General features: G+C 36.5%; 1 protein-coding gene across 1 annotated transcript; it reads left to right on the top strand.

Moving 5' to 3' along the window:
- The first annotated feature begins 13,096 nt into the window (after positions 1–13,096).
- LOC131649398 (uncharacterized) lies at positions 13,097–16,131 on the top strand. The gene is made up of 4 exons (XM_058919159.1): positions 13,097–13,978; positions 14,271–14,699; positions 15,072–15,855; positions 15,968–16,131. Exons 1-4 carry the CDS (start codon positions 13,097–13,099, stop codon positions 16,129–16,131), a joined length of 2,259 nt encoding a protein of 752 aa, XP_058775142.1.
- Positions 16,132–16,596: the final 465 nt, after the last annotated feature.

The raw sequence follows: 16,596 nt of genomic DNA, 5'->3' as shown, positions 1-16,596 counted from the left end.
TGTGTGTCTGGATAAAAGGGTGTGGGTTCGAACCCCCCCTTCAACATATTTTTTATAAATGCGTTTTTTTCTTGATTACCTGTTGCGCCAGTGTAGTAGTCTACCATGTTCTTCACGATCTAGCCATAGGATCTTTCATTTACTTAGATCTAACGTCCCAGGCCTAATGTCCATAATATGAGCCTTCAGCCTAATCATACTGAATCAAAATCTTTATTTTCTACTTATTTTAATTATTTACCTATAATTACATAATTAATTTCTTAATCTTTTATTTTATTTATAATTTGATTTTTTAAATTAAATTAAAATACGATAAAACATTAAAATTTAATTTATTATTCGTTTCGATTAAGTTTATTGATCGCGATGGGTAATAATCAATTATTTAATTATTTAATTAATTAAAATAAAATCAGGTTTATTTTTCTAAAAGTTTTTAACCATCTTATTGGTTCCGATGATTAGCATCTCTTCTTCTATCAATTCGTTATTATTTTTAATCAAAGCTATTGATTATGACGAGTAACGATAAAATTAAATAACTAATTTTTAAAATACATTTATTTGCTATTAATGATAATCGAATCTATCGATTAAAATTGTTAGCAATCCTTTACTAATCTATTAATTATGGTGATCAATCCTATTGATCATTGCGATTAATAAAGCATATTTAAACTCAGGGTTGTACGCCAAATCTTAAAACACTTTTCATCTTCAAACTACGGATTTTCGACACTTCGATAAGGTAACTCAAAATGCCTTCTTACATTCATATCAAATCTAAGGCGTAAAACTCTTTTCCCGAACTACGTAGACTCTGATCCTCGCTAAGGAGGTATGTAGGCACTTGGCAACAAGGCAAGTCCCCTTCCCCAAAACTCTAATCTGGTTTGAATCTTATTGTTAACCCTAATTGGCTTTTATGTCACTATCATATTTATTACCCATAAACCTCATAATGCTCTTAAGTTACAAACCTTGAATGCCAACCTTAGGAAAGGGTTAAGGGTGCCTAATGTAACACCCTTCTAATACCTCGCATAATAATAGACAATAATCAGAGTTAACATGAAAAAGGGCATTACAACTTCCAATTAATTCAAACAATAATACTCATGTCATGCCATAAAGGAGAACGTCAACCAAGTTTATTCAGATTCATCATGTTAACACAGCGGAATTATCTATAACATCTGAATAGCAAACAGCCAAGTCATAGACTTAAGGCATCAACATACAAATCCATCCAAAATAAAAGTTCAACAAATAATTCTAAACGACGCCCCCAGTGTTATACGACCAGAGCATGACACGGACCCAACTGACTCTAACAACTACTTGACGAGCTAATCCTCACCAAGTACGAGAGCTACTCCTCAATCTGAAAAATAACAACAGTAAGGGTGAGTCTCATTCACATTTAACTAATGTTATAAGATATAAATAATAAAATATCATTTCACATGCCATTCACCCAATTACAGTTATGATCAGATTCAACCATAGAATCAGAAAGCAAACTACCAAATTAACACATATTATAACATTGGACAATCTTCCATTCATGTTATAATAGAAAAACAACCTAATGCAATGCAACTACATGCATGTGGTACCAAAAATCTGGGATATAACCCAACTCACCGATCCACCATCATCAAGGATACGGCAACACCCACTCACTAATTCCTCACAATGGGAATTAGCTACCACTGATCCACCATCGTCAAGGACCAGCCACATAATGATTATGAATGCATGCATCAACCATAACATGCTCATCACCCACATACATCGATTAATGTCATAATCATCAATAAGACACATATTTTATACCAACAATACATGTACAATAAACACCGGTTACAACCACAACATTATACAGGTAAACATTCATTAGTGTACCTATAAACATATCCTACCACAACAAATAAGCTCGGTGTTTTAAAAAATATAGTTCGAGCCACAACTCAAAACACCATTTGATTATGTAAATTATCTGATTAGCTTCACTGTACTCGAAACGGCACCAAAATCCGGTTTACGGTTTAAAAGTTACACCTCTTTAAAACTTTTCAAAACGGACAGTCGCAACAACTAACAGCACGCAGCGCCACACACGGTTCGCGGCGCGGAACGAATAGGAACTACGCCTTCGCGGCGCAAACAAAGGTTCGCGGCGCGGAACGAATAAAAACTACGCCTTCGCGGCGCGGTTATATGTTCGCGGCGCTTACTGAACACAACAAAACTTCCTGGCCTTCTGCCAAGCTGTTCGCGGCACCAACTCCTGGACGCGGCGCGAACTGGCGAATCCAAGCGCTCCGAATAGCAGAAAACAGCCTGCGATTTTACCCTTCCTTCACCAAATCATTACCAATTCAACCCATTCCAATCAGGTTTCGCATACAGTGCAACAAACACATATTATAACACATTATAATACATTTAAACCATCCAAATAACACCATTACACGAATCAGCATAATCATTACGTGTAAATCCTCCCAAAACCTAACATTTCTATAACCTAAGCACAACCCAATTGGTACGGATAACACGATCAATTCTATCATACTATCTATAACCCCATAATAGAAGATAAACGGAAGAGTCCCCCCTTACCTGAAGGTTGATTCTTCGTTCTTCCTCGGTCGCACTTCTCCGTTCCTCTCCTCTTTTCACGTTCAGACTTCTTTTCCCAATACTGTAACCTTCTCTATTCCACCACTCCTTCTATTTTATTAAGAATAAAATAAAGTTATTTTAATTAGTAATAGGGCCTACCAATGCACCCCCCTTCCTTACTAACCACAACTCAAGCCCAATTGCTTAATTCCTCATAATTCAATTAATTTAATTAAATTAAATTATGAAAATAAATGGAGTGTTACAACTCTCCCCCACTAAATAGTTTTCGTCCTCGAAAACATACCTTAGGCAAATAACTCTGGATAGGAATCCTTCATCTGACTTTCCAATTCCCAAGTGACAATCCCACCTGCTGGTCCTCCCCAAGCTACTTTGACCAGTGCTATCTCCTTGCCACGCAATTGTTTCAGCCTTCGGTCTTCAATCCTCATAGGCAAAGTTTCAACTGTCAGATTGTCCTTTACTTGTACATCATCGACTTGGATCACATGAGATGGATCAGCAATGTATTTCCTCAACTGTGATACATGGAATACATCATGCAAATTCGCAAGCGTCGGTGGCAACGCAATACGATACGCCACTTCTCCCACCCTCTCCGTAATCTGGAACGGACCAATGAATCACGGAGTCAACTTCCTTGATTTCAGTGCTCTACCAACACCAGTTGTAGGGGTCACCCTCAAGAACACATGATCTCCTGCTTGAAATTCAAGTGTCCTCCTTCTTTTATCATGATAACTCTTCTGACGACTCTGAGAAGTCTTCATCTTCTCCTGAATCATCTTGATCCTTTCTGTTGTCTCCTGAACAATTTCCGGTCCAATCACGGCACTTTCGCCAGATTCATACCAACATAAAGGCGTTCTACACCTCCGACCATACAAAGCTTCAAACGGAGCCATACCAATGCTCGAGTGAAAACTATTATTGTAAGTAAATTCGATCAAGGGTAGATAACTATCCCAAGCGCCGCCTCTTTCCAACACACAAGCATGCAACCAATCTTCTAGTGATTGAATAGTTCTTTCCGTCTGTCCATCCGTCTGCGGATGATAACCAGAACTCAATCTCAGCTTAGTACCCAAAGCCCTCTACAACCCTTCCCAGAATCTGGATGTAAACCTTGGATCTCTATCCGACACGATACTCGAAGGAATACCATGTAAACTCACTATCTTTTCAATATACAATTGAGCCAGCTTCTCCATTGGGTAATCCATTCTCATTGGTATAAAGTGAGCAGACTTTGTCAACCTGTCCACAATAACCCAATAGCTTCACAATTCTTCCCTGTTCTCGGCAAACCTGAAACAAAATCCATAGATATACTATCCCACTTCCACTCCGGAATAATTAACGGTTGCATAGCTCCATACGGTTTCTGATGCTCAATCTTCGACTTCTGGCAAGTCAAACAAGCATAGACAAATTCAGCTATTTCCTTTTTCATTCCAGGCCACCAAAACAGCTTCTTTAAGTCATGATACATCTTGGTAGCACCAGGATGAATACTCAATCCGCTACGATGTCCTTCTTCAAGAATACTCTTCCTCAATTCGGCAACATCAGGAACACAAACACGATTACCAAACCTCATTATACCATTCTCGTCGATTCTGAATTCACCTCCTTTATCTTGATTAATCAGAGCCAACTTATCAACCAACTCTACATCAGTCTTTTGACCTTCTCGGATTTCCTCAAGAATACCACTAGTCAGCTTCAACATACCCAATTTAACACTGATAGGAGTGTCTTCACATACTAAACTCAAATCTTGGAATTGCTCAATTAAATCCAATTCTCTCACCATAAGCATAGACATATGCAAGGACTTCCTACTCAATGCATCGGCAACAACATTTGCTTTACCCGGATGATAATTCAGTTCAAAATCATAATCCTTGAGAAATTCTAACCATCTTCTTTGTCTCATATTCAACTCTTTTTGGTCAAAGAGGTACTTCAAACTCTTGTGATCACTAAATACTTCAAACCTTGAACCATATAGGTAATGCCTCCACAACTTCAACACAAATACCACTGCTACCAACTCTAAGTCATGAGTCGGATAGTTTCTCTCATGCACCTTGAGTTGTCTCGACGCATAAGCGACTACCTGTTGATTCTGCATCAGTACACCTCCTAATCCTGACAACGAAGCATCACAATAAACAACAAAAGATTCCGCCGGATTCGGCAAAATCAAGATCGGCGCACTAGTCAACCTCTTCTTCAACTCTTGGAATCCTTCTTCACATTTCGAATCCCAAACAAACGCTTGACCCTTCCTAGTCAACTTAGTTAACGGTAATGCTAACTTTGAAAAACCTTCAATGAACTTTCTATAGTAACCCGCCAGACCAAGGAAACTACGGATTTCGGAAACTGACCTCGGAGCTTCCCACTGAGACACTGCTTCTACTTTCGTTGGGTCAACGGCAATACCATCCTTAGAAATTACATGCCCAAGAAAGCTCACTTCGTTTAACCAGAACTCACACTTTGAAAGTTTTGCAAAAAGTTTCTTTTCCTTCAATAGTTCCAATACCACTCTAAGATGATCCGCATGCTCTTCTTCATTCTTAGAATATATTAAAATATCATCAATAAATACTACTACGAACTGATCTAGATAAGGATGGAAGATCCTATTCATATACTCCTTGAAAACCCCCAGCGCGTTGGTTACTCCAAATGGCATCACTGTATATTCGTAATGACCATACCTCGTTCTAAATGCCGTTTTCTGAATATCGTCCGTCTTCACCCGAATCTGATGATATCCCGACCTCAAGTCAATTTTGCTGAACACACAAGCTCCAACCAGTTGATCCATCAAGTCATCAATCCTCGGTAAGGGATACCGATTCTTGATAGTAACCTTGTTGAGTTATCTGTAATCCACACACAACCTCATTGAACCTTCTTTCTTCTTCACTAGTAACACCGGTGCACCCCACGGTGAGACACTAGGACGAATAAATTTCTTCTCAAGTAAATCATCCAATTGACTGTTCAATTGATTCAATTCCGATGCCGACATACGATAAGGTGCCATCGACACAGGATTAGTACCAGGAATTAGTTCAATAGCAAATTCTACCTCCCTCTCTGGCGGCAATTCTCTTACATCTTCTGGAAAGACTTCTGGAAATTCACATACTACTGGTAAGTCACTACTCACCGCTTTCTTTTTCACTTCCAGGGATGCAATCAACATGAACACGACAGCCCCGTCCTTCATTGCTTCATCCACTTGTCTAGCCGTCATCGCTAAATCCTCAACACTGACATCTTCGGGAAAAATAACCGTCTTCGTGAAACAATTGATATGAACCCGATTAAATTGCAACCAATTCATACCCAAGATAACATCAAGTTGTTCCAACGGAAGGCACACTAAGTCCATTCCGAATTCTCTACCAAAAATATCAATTGGACAGTTCAAACAAGCAAACGAAGTAGTCACTGAACCCGACGCAGGAGTGTCAATGACCATACTTCCATTAATCTCAGATATTTCCAAATTCAGTCGTTTAGCATAATCCAATGAAATAAACGAGTGAGTTGCCCCAGTATCTATTATTGCAATTAAAGGAGTGCCATGGATAAAACACGTACCTTTAATCAACCGATCATCTGGAGTAGTCTCTGAACCAGATAAGGCGAACACCTTACCACCAGCTTGATTCTTCCTCGGCTTAGTACACTTAGGACTGATATGACCTTCTTCCCCGCAGTTGAAGCAAGTTACAGTGTTCCCTTTGCACTCAATAGCAATGTGACCTGCCTTTCCACATCTATAGCACTTCTTTTCCTCACTTTTGCATTCGTGAATGCGATGTCCAGGTTCTCCACACTTGAAGCACTTAATAGGGGCACTAGAGTCTCCCCCACTAGGCTTCTTCCAGCCTCCAGCTTTCTGGTTACCCTTACTATAAGGCTTACCACGATCCATATGCTTTTTCCCTTTCCTGTCGACTAACTCGCGAGAGTGCGAGGACTTCAGTTTAATATTGTCCTCTACAAAGATTCGGCTGCAGTCAACCAAATCGACAAACCTGCGAATCCTCTGGTATCTGATACCCTGTTTAATCTCGTCACGGAGACCATTCTCAAACTTAACACACTTCGAGAATTCGCTAGCCTCATCATTATTGTAGTGGACATAATACTTTGCTAGCTCAACAAACTTGGACGCATACTCTGGCACAGTCAGGTTACCCTGTGTCAGCTCCAAAAATTCAATCTCTTTCCTGCCTCTAACATCCTCAGGAAAGTACCTCCGCAAGAATTTTCTTTTGAACACAACCCAAGTTATTGCAGTACCTGCAGCTTGCAGTTCGTCCCTACAAGCCATCCACCAATCATCAGCTTCCTCAGACAGCATGTGAGTACCATATCTCACCTTCAGATTTTCGTCACAATCAATCACCCGGAAGATCCTTTCAATCTCCTTCAGCCACTTCTGGGCGCCTTCGGGATCGTGAGTGCCTTTGAACAACGGAGGGTTGTTCCTCTGAAAACTATTCAGCTGCCTGTCAGCACCGATTCCAGCTCCATTGGAATTCCCTCCGACCACACCAGCAATCATACCGAGAGCCTCAACAATCGTGTCGTCGTTCCTTCCTCCTCTTCCGGCCATCGTTATGCTAAATATCAAACAATATCTATTAGAACAAGAAGTATTGACAGTGTCAACCTTACACTAATCGCATACGAGGGATTAACCGACACTAAGACTCTGACTCAAACGACCGACAATGCTCTAATACCACTATTGTAACACCCTTCTAATACCCCGCATAATAATAGACAATAATCAGAGTTAACATGAAAAAGGGCATTACAACTTCCAATTAATTCAAACAATAATACTCATGTCATGCCATAAAGGAGAACGTCAACCAAGTTTATTCAGATTCATCATGTTAACACAACGGAATTATCTTTAACATCTGAATAACAAACAGCTAAGTCACAGACTTAAGGCATCAACATACAAATCCATCCAAAATAAAAGTTCAACAAATAATTCTAAAAGACGCCCCCAGTGTCACGACCAGAGCATGACACGGACCCAACTGACTCTAACAACTACTTGACGAGCTAATCCTCACCAAGTACGAGAGCTACTCCTCAATCTGAAAAATAACAACAGTAAGGGTGAGTCTCATTCACATTTAACTAATGTTATAAGATATAAATAATAAAATATCATTTCACATGCCATTCACCCAATTACAGTTATGATCAGATTCAACCATAGAATCAGAAAGCAAACAACCAAATTAACACATATTATAACATTGGACAATCTTCCATTCATGTTATAATAGCAAAACAACCTAATGCAATGCAACTACATGCATGTGGTACCAAAAATATGGGATATAACCCAACTCACCGATCCACCATCATCAAGGATACGGCAACACCCACTCACTAATTCCTCACAATGGGAATTAGCTACCACTGATCCACCATCGTCAAGGACCAGCCACATAATGATTATGAATGCATGCATCAACCATAACATGCTCATCACCCACATACATCGATTAATGTCATAATCATCAATAAGACACATATTTTATACCAACAATACATGTACAATAAACACCGGTTACAACCACAACATTATACAGGTAAACATTCATTAGTGTACCTATAAACATATTCTACCACAACAAATAAGCTCGGTGTTTTAAAAAATATAGTTCGAGCCACAACTAAAAACACCATTTGATTATGTAAATTATCTGATTAGCTTCACTGTACTCGAAACGGAACCAAAATCCGGTTTACGGTTTAAAAGTTACACCTCTTTAAAACTTTTCAAAACGGACAGTCGCAACAACTAACAGCACGCGGCGCCACACACGGTTCGTGGCGCGGAACGAATAGGAACTACGCCTTCGCGGCGCAAACAAAGGTTCGCGGCGCGGAACGAATAAAAACTACGCCTTCGCGGTGCGGTTATATGTTCGCGGCGCTTACTGAACACAACAAAACTTCCTGGCCTTCTGCCAAGCTGTTCGCGGCGCCAACTCCTGGACGCGGCGCGAACTGGCGAATCCCAGCGCTCCGAATAGCAGAAAACAGCCTGCGATTTTGCCCTTCCTTCACCAAATCATTACCAATTCAACCCATTCCAATCAGGTTTCGCATACAGTGCAACAAACACATATTATAACACATTATAATACATTTAAACCATCCAAATAACACCATTACACGAATCAGCATAATCATTACGTGTAAATCCTCCCAAAACCTAACATTTCTATAACCTAAGCACAACCCAATTGGTACGGATAACACGATCAATTCTATCATACTATCTATAACCCCATAATAGAAGATAAACGGAAGACTCCCCCCTTACCTGAAGGTTGATTCTTCGTTCTTCCTCGGTCGCACTTCTCCGTTCCTCTTCTCTTTTCACGTTCAGACTTCTTTTCCCAATACTGTAACCTTCTCTATTCCACCACTCCTTCTATTTTATTAAGAATAAAATAAAATTATTTTAATTAGTAATAGGGCCTACCAATGCACCCCCCTTCCTTACTAACCACAACTCAAGCCCAATTGCTTAATTCCTCATAATTCAATTAATTTAATTAAATTAAATTATGAAAATAAATGGAGTGTTACACCTAACACCTTCCCTTGACCCGAATATAATAACTTACCCATAATTCTCTTAACTACGTAGGGTTTCCAATTCGCCCTGGTAGAATAGGTGGCGAATCTAAATATAATTTTTAGGGAAGGTTGCTACACTTGGTCATATACAATGATTCAAGTTTTTCCCACATCGCAGCTGAAGTTTACTCGCCGACGATTTCTCTTAATACTTTATCCCCGAGGCAAAAGATAATGGCACTCCTGGCTTTATACAACATCTCACTCTTCTCTTCTATACTAAGGCAGACATGCATCAATGGCTCACCATTCAAAGCTTCAACACACTTCTCTGGAATTAAAATTGCTCGCATCTTCATTTTACACAACCCAAAATCGATGTCTCCAAAAAATTGCAGGAACTTTAATTTAGCCATGATGCTCATATGTTGTAGTAATGACAAGGTTCAATTTCAATCAATACTTTTATATGTGAGGCAAACAATAGTAGCAACCAAAATAAATGGAATTCAGCAACAATAATCAATAAGCAGAAAATATAACAGAATAAGGCAAAAAACACGAAACGTTTGTTTACCCAATTCGATCCAAAGATCTACTCTAGAAGAGAAAGTAGCTCTCCAGTTAACTATATTCAGAAGTTATTAAAAGAGATTATAAATGAGTTACAAGAAAATAGCTTTCGCCTTTAGAGATCCCAAGAACAACCCTAGAGGTTCCCAAGAACAAAACACTATTTTCTATCCAAGTATTTCCCAACCTCTCCCACTCTAATTAATGTAAGCACATTTCCTTTATAAAATTTTCCTTGAAAATATACTAATCCCTTTGTTCTACCTTTTTGCTATAAACTCTAAGATTGTCACAATATAAAACGCTGAATAAAAACACTCACACACACACACAGATATATATATATATATATATATATATATATATAACAACCCATTAATTATTAGAATAAAATATCTTAAATATCTTATAATATATTTTATATTAATTTATAGTATTTCTAGATTAATATATATCCAAAATTCTAACATTAAATAAAGGATTCGCAAACAAAACCGGTCAAGTAAAAAAACTGTGAATCATCCAAAATCAGATTTTTGTAGTGTTTTTCGACTTCTTGATTTTTGACAAATTCAAAATATATTTCCTTTCTCTTTATGAACAAAGGTTTTACGATATTTTTCAACATGTAACAATTTTTTTTCTTTAATGACAACAATTTCCCAGATTCAATAACTTTACTACAATTATCTCTGAAGAAAATATATAATTTAGTTTGACTCTGACAAAAACTTACACAAGATAATTTTCATTTTCTTACAAATTATGAGCTTTTGGTGGTAGATATGTAGGTTTCCCCTACTTAACTAACTTCAATTTTGTACCACATCTCATACTTTCTAGGTATAAGGTTTCTTTCTTGTCATCCTAGTCTTCCATTGGAATTTTTTTTAAAAAGAATAACTAAGTTTTTCAAAAAAAAAAATTATGTAAATAACCAATATTTCAAATTAATTACAAAAATGACAAATTTTTTCACTCATTTTACACATTGTCGCCATCCTAAGTGCCGACTACACCTAAAAAAGAGACCAATTCATCATCCCATGTGACGACAACACTTAAATTTAAATATTTTGTAAATTGTGGAGGTTCAAAACTACCACAAATTTATTTTTGTAAAAATAAATAAATTTGCGGCTAATTTGAACTGCCACAATTTACCAATAGGAGCAACATGGGATGGTGGTTTGGTCTCTTTTTTTAGATGTATTCGCCATCGAGGATGGCTACAATGTGTAAAATTAGTGATAAAATGGTCATTTATGTAACTTTTTGAAACATTAATTATTTACGTAATTTTTTTTGAAAATAGTTCTTATTTAAAAATTATTTCCTTTCATGGAGTATTGAATTGCGTTCCAATTACACTTTGGAAACATTTTTTTTCAATATGTATGCAATGTCTTACATACACTAACTTCAAGGAAAATAGACATTTTCCATCTTCTTGGAATAAGTTTGCCAACATAATGTTTTTAAAAATTATTATTTAAATGTTTTACCTTTTCATATAATCGATTGTCTCACAACAATAGAGCAGTTGTACCTTTTTATAGTTCAACATTAAATGCTTTTTTTCCACTTCTAATAACAAGCACTACTAAAAATATTATATTTGGTTACATGATTTTACATCAGGTATAAATATAAATAATGTGAAAAATATATGTCAAAGGATTTTACATCAGATATTTTAATGGAGCTGATGGGAAAAATAACCCAAAAATTAGAAATCCAATACACGGTGGCATTGCTGTAAATGAAACCAAATTTTTTATAAAGGCTTTTACATCGGGCCGTATAATACCCGATAGGAAAAGTCATCAGAAAGGGGTTTTCCATTGCCCCATATAATACCCGATGGGAAAAGTATAATACACGGTGGCATTACTGTAAATAAAACGAAATTTTTTATAAAGGCTTTTACATCGGGCCATATAATACCTGATGGAAAAAGTCTACCAGTAAGGGATTTTCCATCGCCCCATATAATACCCGATGGGAAAAGTCTACCAGAAAGGGTTGTTACATCGGCCTATATAATACCTGATGGGAAAAGTCTCCCACTATTTCCAACTAAACCCCAGCCTCCCTTACTCATAAAAATATTTATTTTTTCTTCCCTTCACGCGACTACATCTACCTGTGATAGACATCCGCCTCCACCGAATCTCCTCACAACAAACCGCGATTGTCCTCACCGCGAACCGCCTCCTCACCGCGACCCACCTCCTTCGTGCGTCTCTCTGACTGCGACCCGTCTTCTCTTCCGTAAGTTCGCTCTTCTCCTTCTTCCGTAAGTCCTGATATAGTGGCTTTCATTCACTTATTTGCATGTTGTTTTTTCTTGCAAGTCATTCTGATCTAGTTTTAAAATGAAAACATAATTTATAAAGTACCTGCATTTGTGGTCTGAAGTTTCAGTTTCATCACAAAAAGTACCTATTTTTGTGAAATTCATAAACAGATCAGAACAAAAAAAGTTTGAAGAAGTTAGTTTTGAATAAGTAACAATAAAATATTATGGTTTGTTTGTTGTTGAATGTGTTTAATTTGTATAAGTTAGTTTTGAATAAATAACAATAAAATTCATTTTATTATATTTGTTTAAGTTTTTCAACTATATGACCTTTTTCTATGAGTGTGATTGTTCACCGATCAAAAATAAATTATATATAGCAAAACAAGCTTAAGTTATATGTTTATGTATTTTTTTAGGTACTTGAAGATACATAGCTGATTGGAGTTCATCTGATTCATAATAAGGTTAGCTTCTTGTTGTGGCCTAACTTGAGTTGGATACTGATATGTTTAAGCTTTCAGACATATGTATTTCTGGGTTTTCGGAATGCGGTGTTTTTCTTTTTAAATTTTAAGTTAACACACATAAATTTTGAGACCAAAATTACAACTCAACACAGTTAGTTATAAACTTTCCAATCAAAGTTATTGTCCAACACTAAATTAGTTATAAATTTTCAAAAAATAATTACAACAATACACCATCTCATTCATATTTAAAAGTCCATCCATTCAAATAAATTTCTTCAAGTCATCAAATCTTTCAATACACCATCTCATTCATGAAATAATTTTATTAGAAATAATGTCTACACCACCGCCTTTTGGACAAATATTTAATGTCAATTATAAGCGTCATAAGAATTTAATGATTTAATTATTTATGCATTAATTTCGGAACATAGATATGGATCGTAGTTGGATGAGAGCTAATCGAATAAGTGCTGAGTATGAACATGGAGTGATGGAATATCTACAGTTTGATGAAAGTAATGCTAAAAAAGATCTTCCTCCTCCTAAAAGTAGTGCTGAAGAAAGTCTTCTTACGCTTATTCTCTGTTCGTGTGTTCGTTATGCAAATCAAAAACCAAAACTTAGTAAGAAAGAAATCATGAATCATCTAATTTGTAAAGGGTTTTGTCAAAGTTATACACAATGGATATGGTACGATGAAGTAGTAGCAACATCAAATGTGTCTCAAATAGATAATGTTAGTGTGGAAATGGATGATCGTCTAGAAGACATGATGCGTGATATTGAACAATATTCGTTTAAGAGGACACATGCGTATGATAGCTTATACATTAACAAGGATACACCTTTGTACCCGGGATGCACAAATTTTACATGTTTGTTAGCCGTGTTAAAATTGTTCAATCTAAAGCCAGCTAACGGGTGGAGTGATAAAAGTTTTAACGAATTGCTTGAATTGTTGACACAAATGCTTCCAGAAGGTAACGTAATGCCAAGTCGTTATTACGAGGCGAAGAAAATATTGTGTCTGATGGGTTTGGAGTATGAAAAGATACATGCATGCCCTAATGATTCCATATTATACAGAAAAGAGTATGTAAAATATAATCATTGTCCGAAGTGCAAGGCGTCACGCTACAAAAAGAGAGATGGTGAATCTAGTGATGATGAGGAAGTCAAAAAGGGTCCTCCTGCGAAAGTGGTATGGTACCTACCGATCATTTCAAGGTTCAAGATATTATTCGCTAATGCAGACGACGCAAAGAATCTTAGATGGCATGCAGAAGAAAGAAAATGTGATGGACAAATTCGCCATGTAGCTGATTCTTTTTAATGGAAGAAAATTGATTTTTTTGTTTCCAAATTTTGGCAAATAGTCGAGAAACCTTAGACTTGGACTTGCTACTACCGGAATGAATCCGTTTGGTAATCTAAATACTAACCATTCTTCTTGGCCTGTTCTTCTGATGATTTACAACCTATCTCCTAGGCTATGCATGAAGCGTAAATATATTATGTTATCGATGATGATTTAAGGCCCAAAACAACTAGGAAATGACATAGATGTTTATCTAAGTCCACTGATTGATGATTTAAAAGTGTTATAGGAGGAAGGGGTGGATGTTTTCGATGCGCATTCTAGTGAACAATTCAATTTGCGTGCCATGTTGTTTTGCACCATCAACGATTTTCTGGCGTATGGAAATTTGTCTGGGTATAAAGTTAAAGGGCATAAAGCGTCTCCTATATATGAAAAAGACACATGTTACAATCAACTTGAAAAACGAAAGAATACTGTTTATCTCGGACATCGAAAATTTCTTAATCGTTATCATCCACATCGTAGATTGCGGAAAGCTTTTAATGGGAAACAAGAGCATGGTGTTTCTCCAAAGCCCTTAACTAGAGAGGAAGTTTATCAACGACAACGGGGCATTACTGCTGTCTTTGGAAAGTATCAAAAGCGACCCATTGTGAAAAATATATGGAAAAAGAATTTGTTTTTTTTCAATCTTCCATATTGGTCTAGTCTTGAGGTAAGAAATTGTATTGATGTGATGCACGTGGAGAAAAATGTATGTGATAGTCGGAACACTTCTCAACATTCAAGGCAAGACAAAGGATGGTATTAATACTCGTCTAGATTTTTGCGTGATGGGTATACGAGAAGAGCTAACTCCACAATATATAGGTACCAACTATTTGTTTAAATTAAGTTATCCTTACCTTTTGATATTAAAATAGCATGTTCATAACTTTACTTTTTGAAATTCTTGATGATAACATTATGTAGTAACAAGACGTATTTGCCTCTTGCCTGCTACACTTTGTCGAAAAAAGAGAAAACAAGTTTTTGTGAGTGTTTATAAAGTATCAAAGTGCCTCATGGTTACTCATGAAATGTCAAGAGGCTTGTATCGGTTAAAGATATCAAATTAGTTGGCTTAAAATTTCATGACTGTCATGTCTTAATGCAACAACTACTACCAGTGGCTATTCGTGGGATATTTCCTAACAATGTTAGGAAGACTATAACTAGGTTGTGCCTGTTTTTCAATGAAATTTGTTGCAAAGCCATTGATCCATTAAAGTTAGAAGATTTGGAAAATGAGGCTGCAGTTATCTTATGCCAATTAGAGATGTTTTTTCCTCCTTCATTTTTTAACATTATGGTTCACTTGATTGTTCATCTAGTAAGGGAGATTAGATTATATAGTCCAATATTTTTACAGTGGATGTATCCAATAGAGCGATACATGAAGATCCTAAAAGTGTATACCAAAAACCCGCACCGTTCGGAAGCATCGATTTTTGAGAGGTACATTGCAGAAGAAGCAATTGAGTTTTGTTCTAACTATTTGTCGGAAGTGAATGTTATAGGGGTTCCCAAGTCTCGTCGTGATGGAAGATGTGAGGGTGTAGGTACACAAGGTTTAAAGATCAAGAGCTTAAGTATTGTTGTGGTTGTTCAAGTGCATTTGTATATATTGAATAACACAGATGAAGTTCAACTCTACTTATCTGCTCACAAAAGCATCATAAAGAAAAAGTACCCCAAGATGAATGAAAGAGGGTTGTTAAAAGAGAACATTGTAAACCTTCCATTAATTTTTATATGTCAGCTAAGTGTATCAGAGAGTTGTTGGTGGGTTTTCATTAGCTTGACGTGTATATTCTGCAAGTTTGGTGCACGTAAGTACATTTTCTTTTTTTATTACTTTCAATATCTATTAATAGGATATATATCTCATCACTTCGAATCTAATGTTTATTTTAAAATTATTTAGGTATATTTTTCGTTTAGGTATTGATAATTCATCATCAGAAGTGTACGGATTTATGGACCCTGCTATGTGTATACATTATGATGATGTGCCGAGTTCTGCAACAAATGTTAGAAATTACATACAAGATAAGTTAATGAAGGAGGACAGAGTTTGCCACCTCCTACCACTTATTCATGGATAAGTTTTTATGAAATTTTGTTTCCTATTTTTTAATTTTGATATATAACATATATATTTTTTGTGACTTTTGTATTTCCATACACATGTATAGACAACATTGGCAATTAATAGTCGTGTGTCCATGAGACAATATTGAGGTCGTCTTTTGTTTACTTCATCGGGGTATTGATAAAGCCACAGAGAAAATTGTTTCGACGTAAGTTTATCTTTCAAATAAACTTTATCTTTTATATTGATATTGATAAGTAATTTCATATTTTATGTGGCTTTAAATGTTTTTTTTTGAATTAGTGCTTTTGAGGTTCATCAATTTGCAAGTTATGGTAATAGAAAAAAGGCTACATGTTTAAAAGGAGTGTGGGGATAGGAAAATAGGATTTTTAAAGTGAGCTCGATAAGACATCGCATTTTAGGCCTACACACTCCTTTAACAATAGGGAAGTCAGAGCTTTTGTAGTTCCTCTTA

Source organism: Vicia villosa, linkage group LG2 (assembly GCF_029867415.1).
Source record: "Vicia villosa cultivar HV-30 ecotype Madison, WI linkage group LG2, Vvil1.0, whole genome shotgun sequence".
Classification (NCBI taxonomy): Eukaryota; Viridiplantae; Streptophyta; class Magnoliopsida; order Fabales; family Fabaceae; genus Vicia; species Vicia villosa.
The sequence above is the reverse complement of the archived record's forward strand: the minus strand, read 5'-3'. Positions and strand labels throughout refer to the sequence as shown.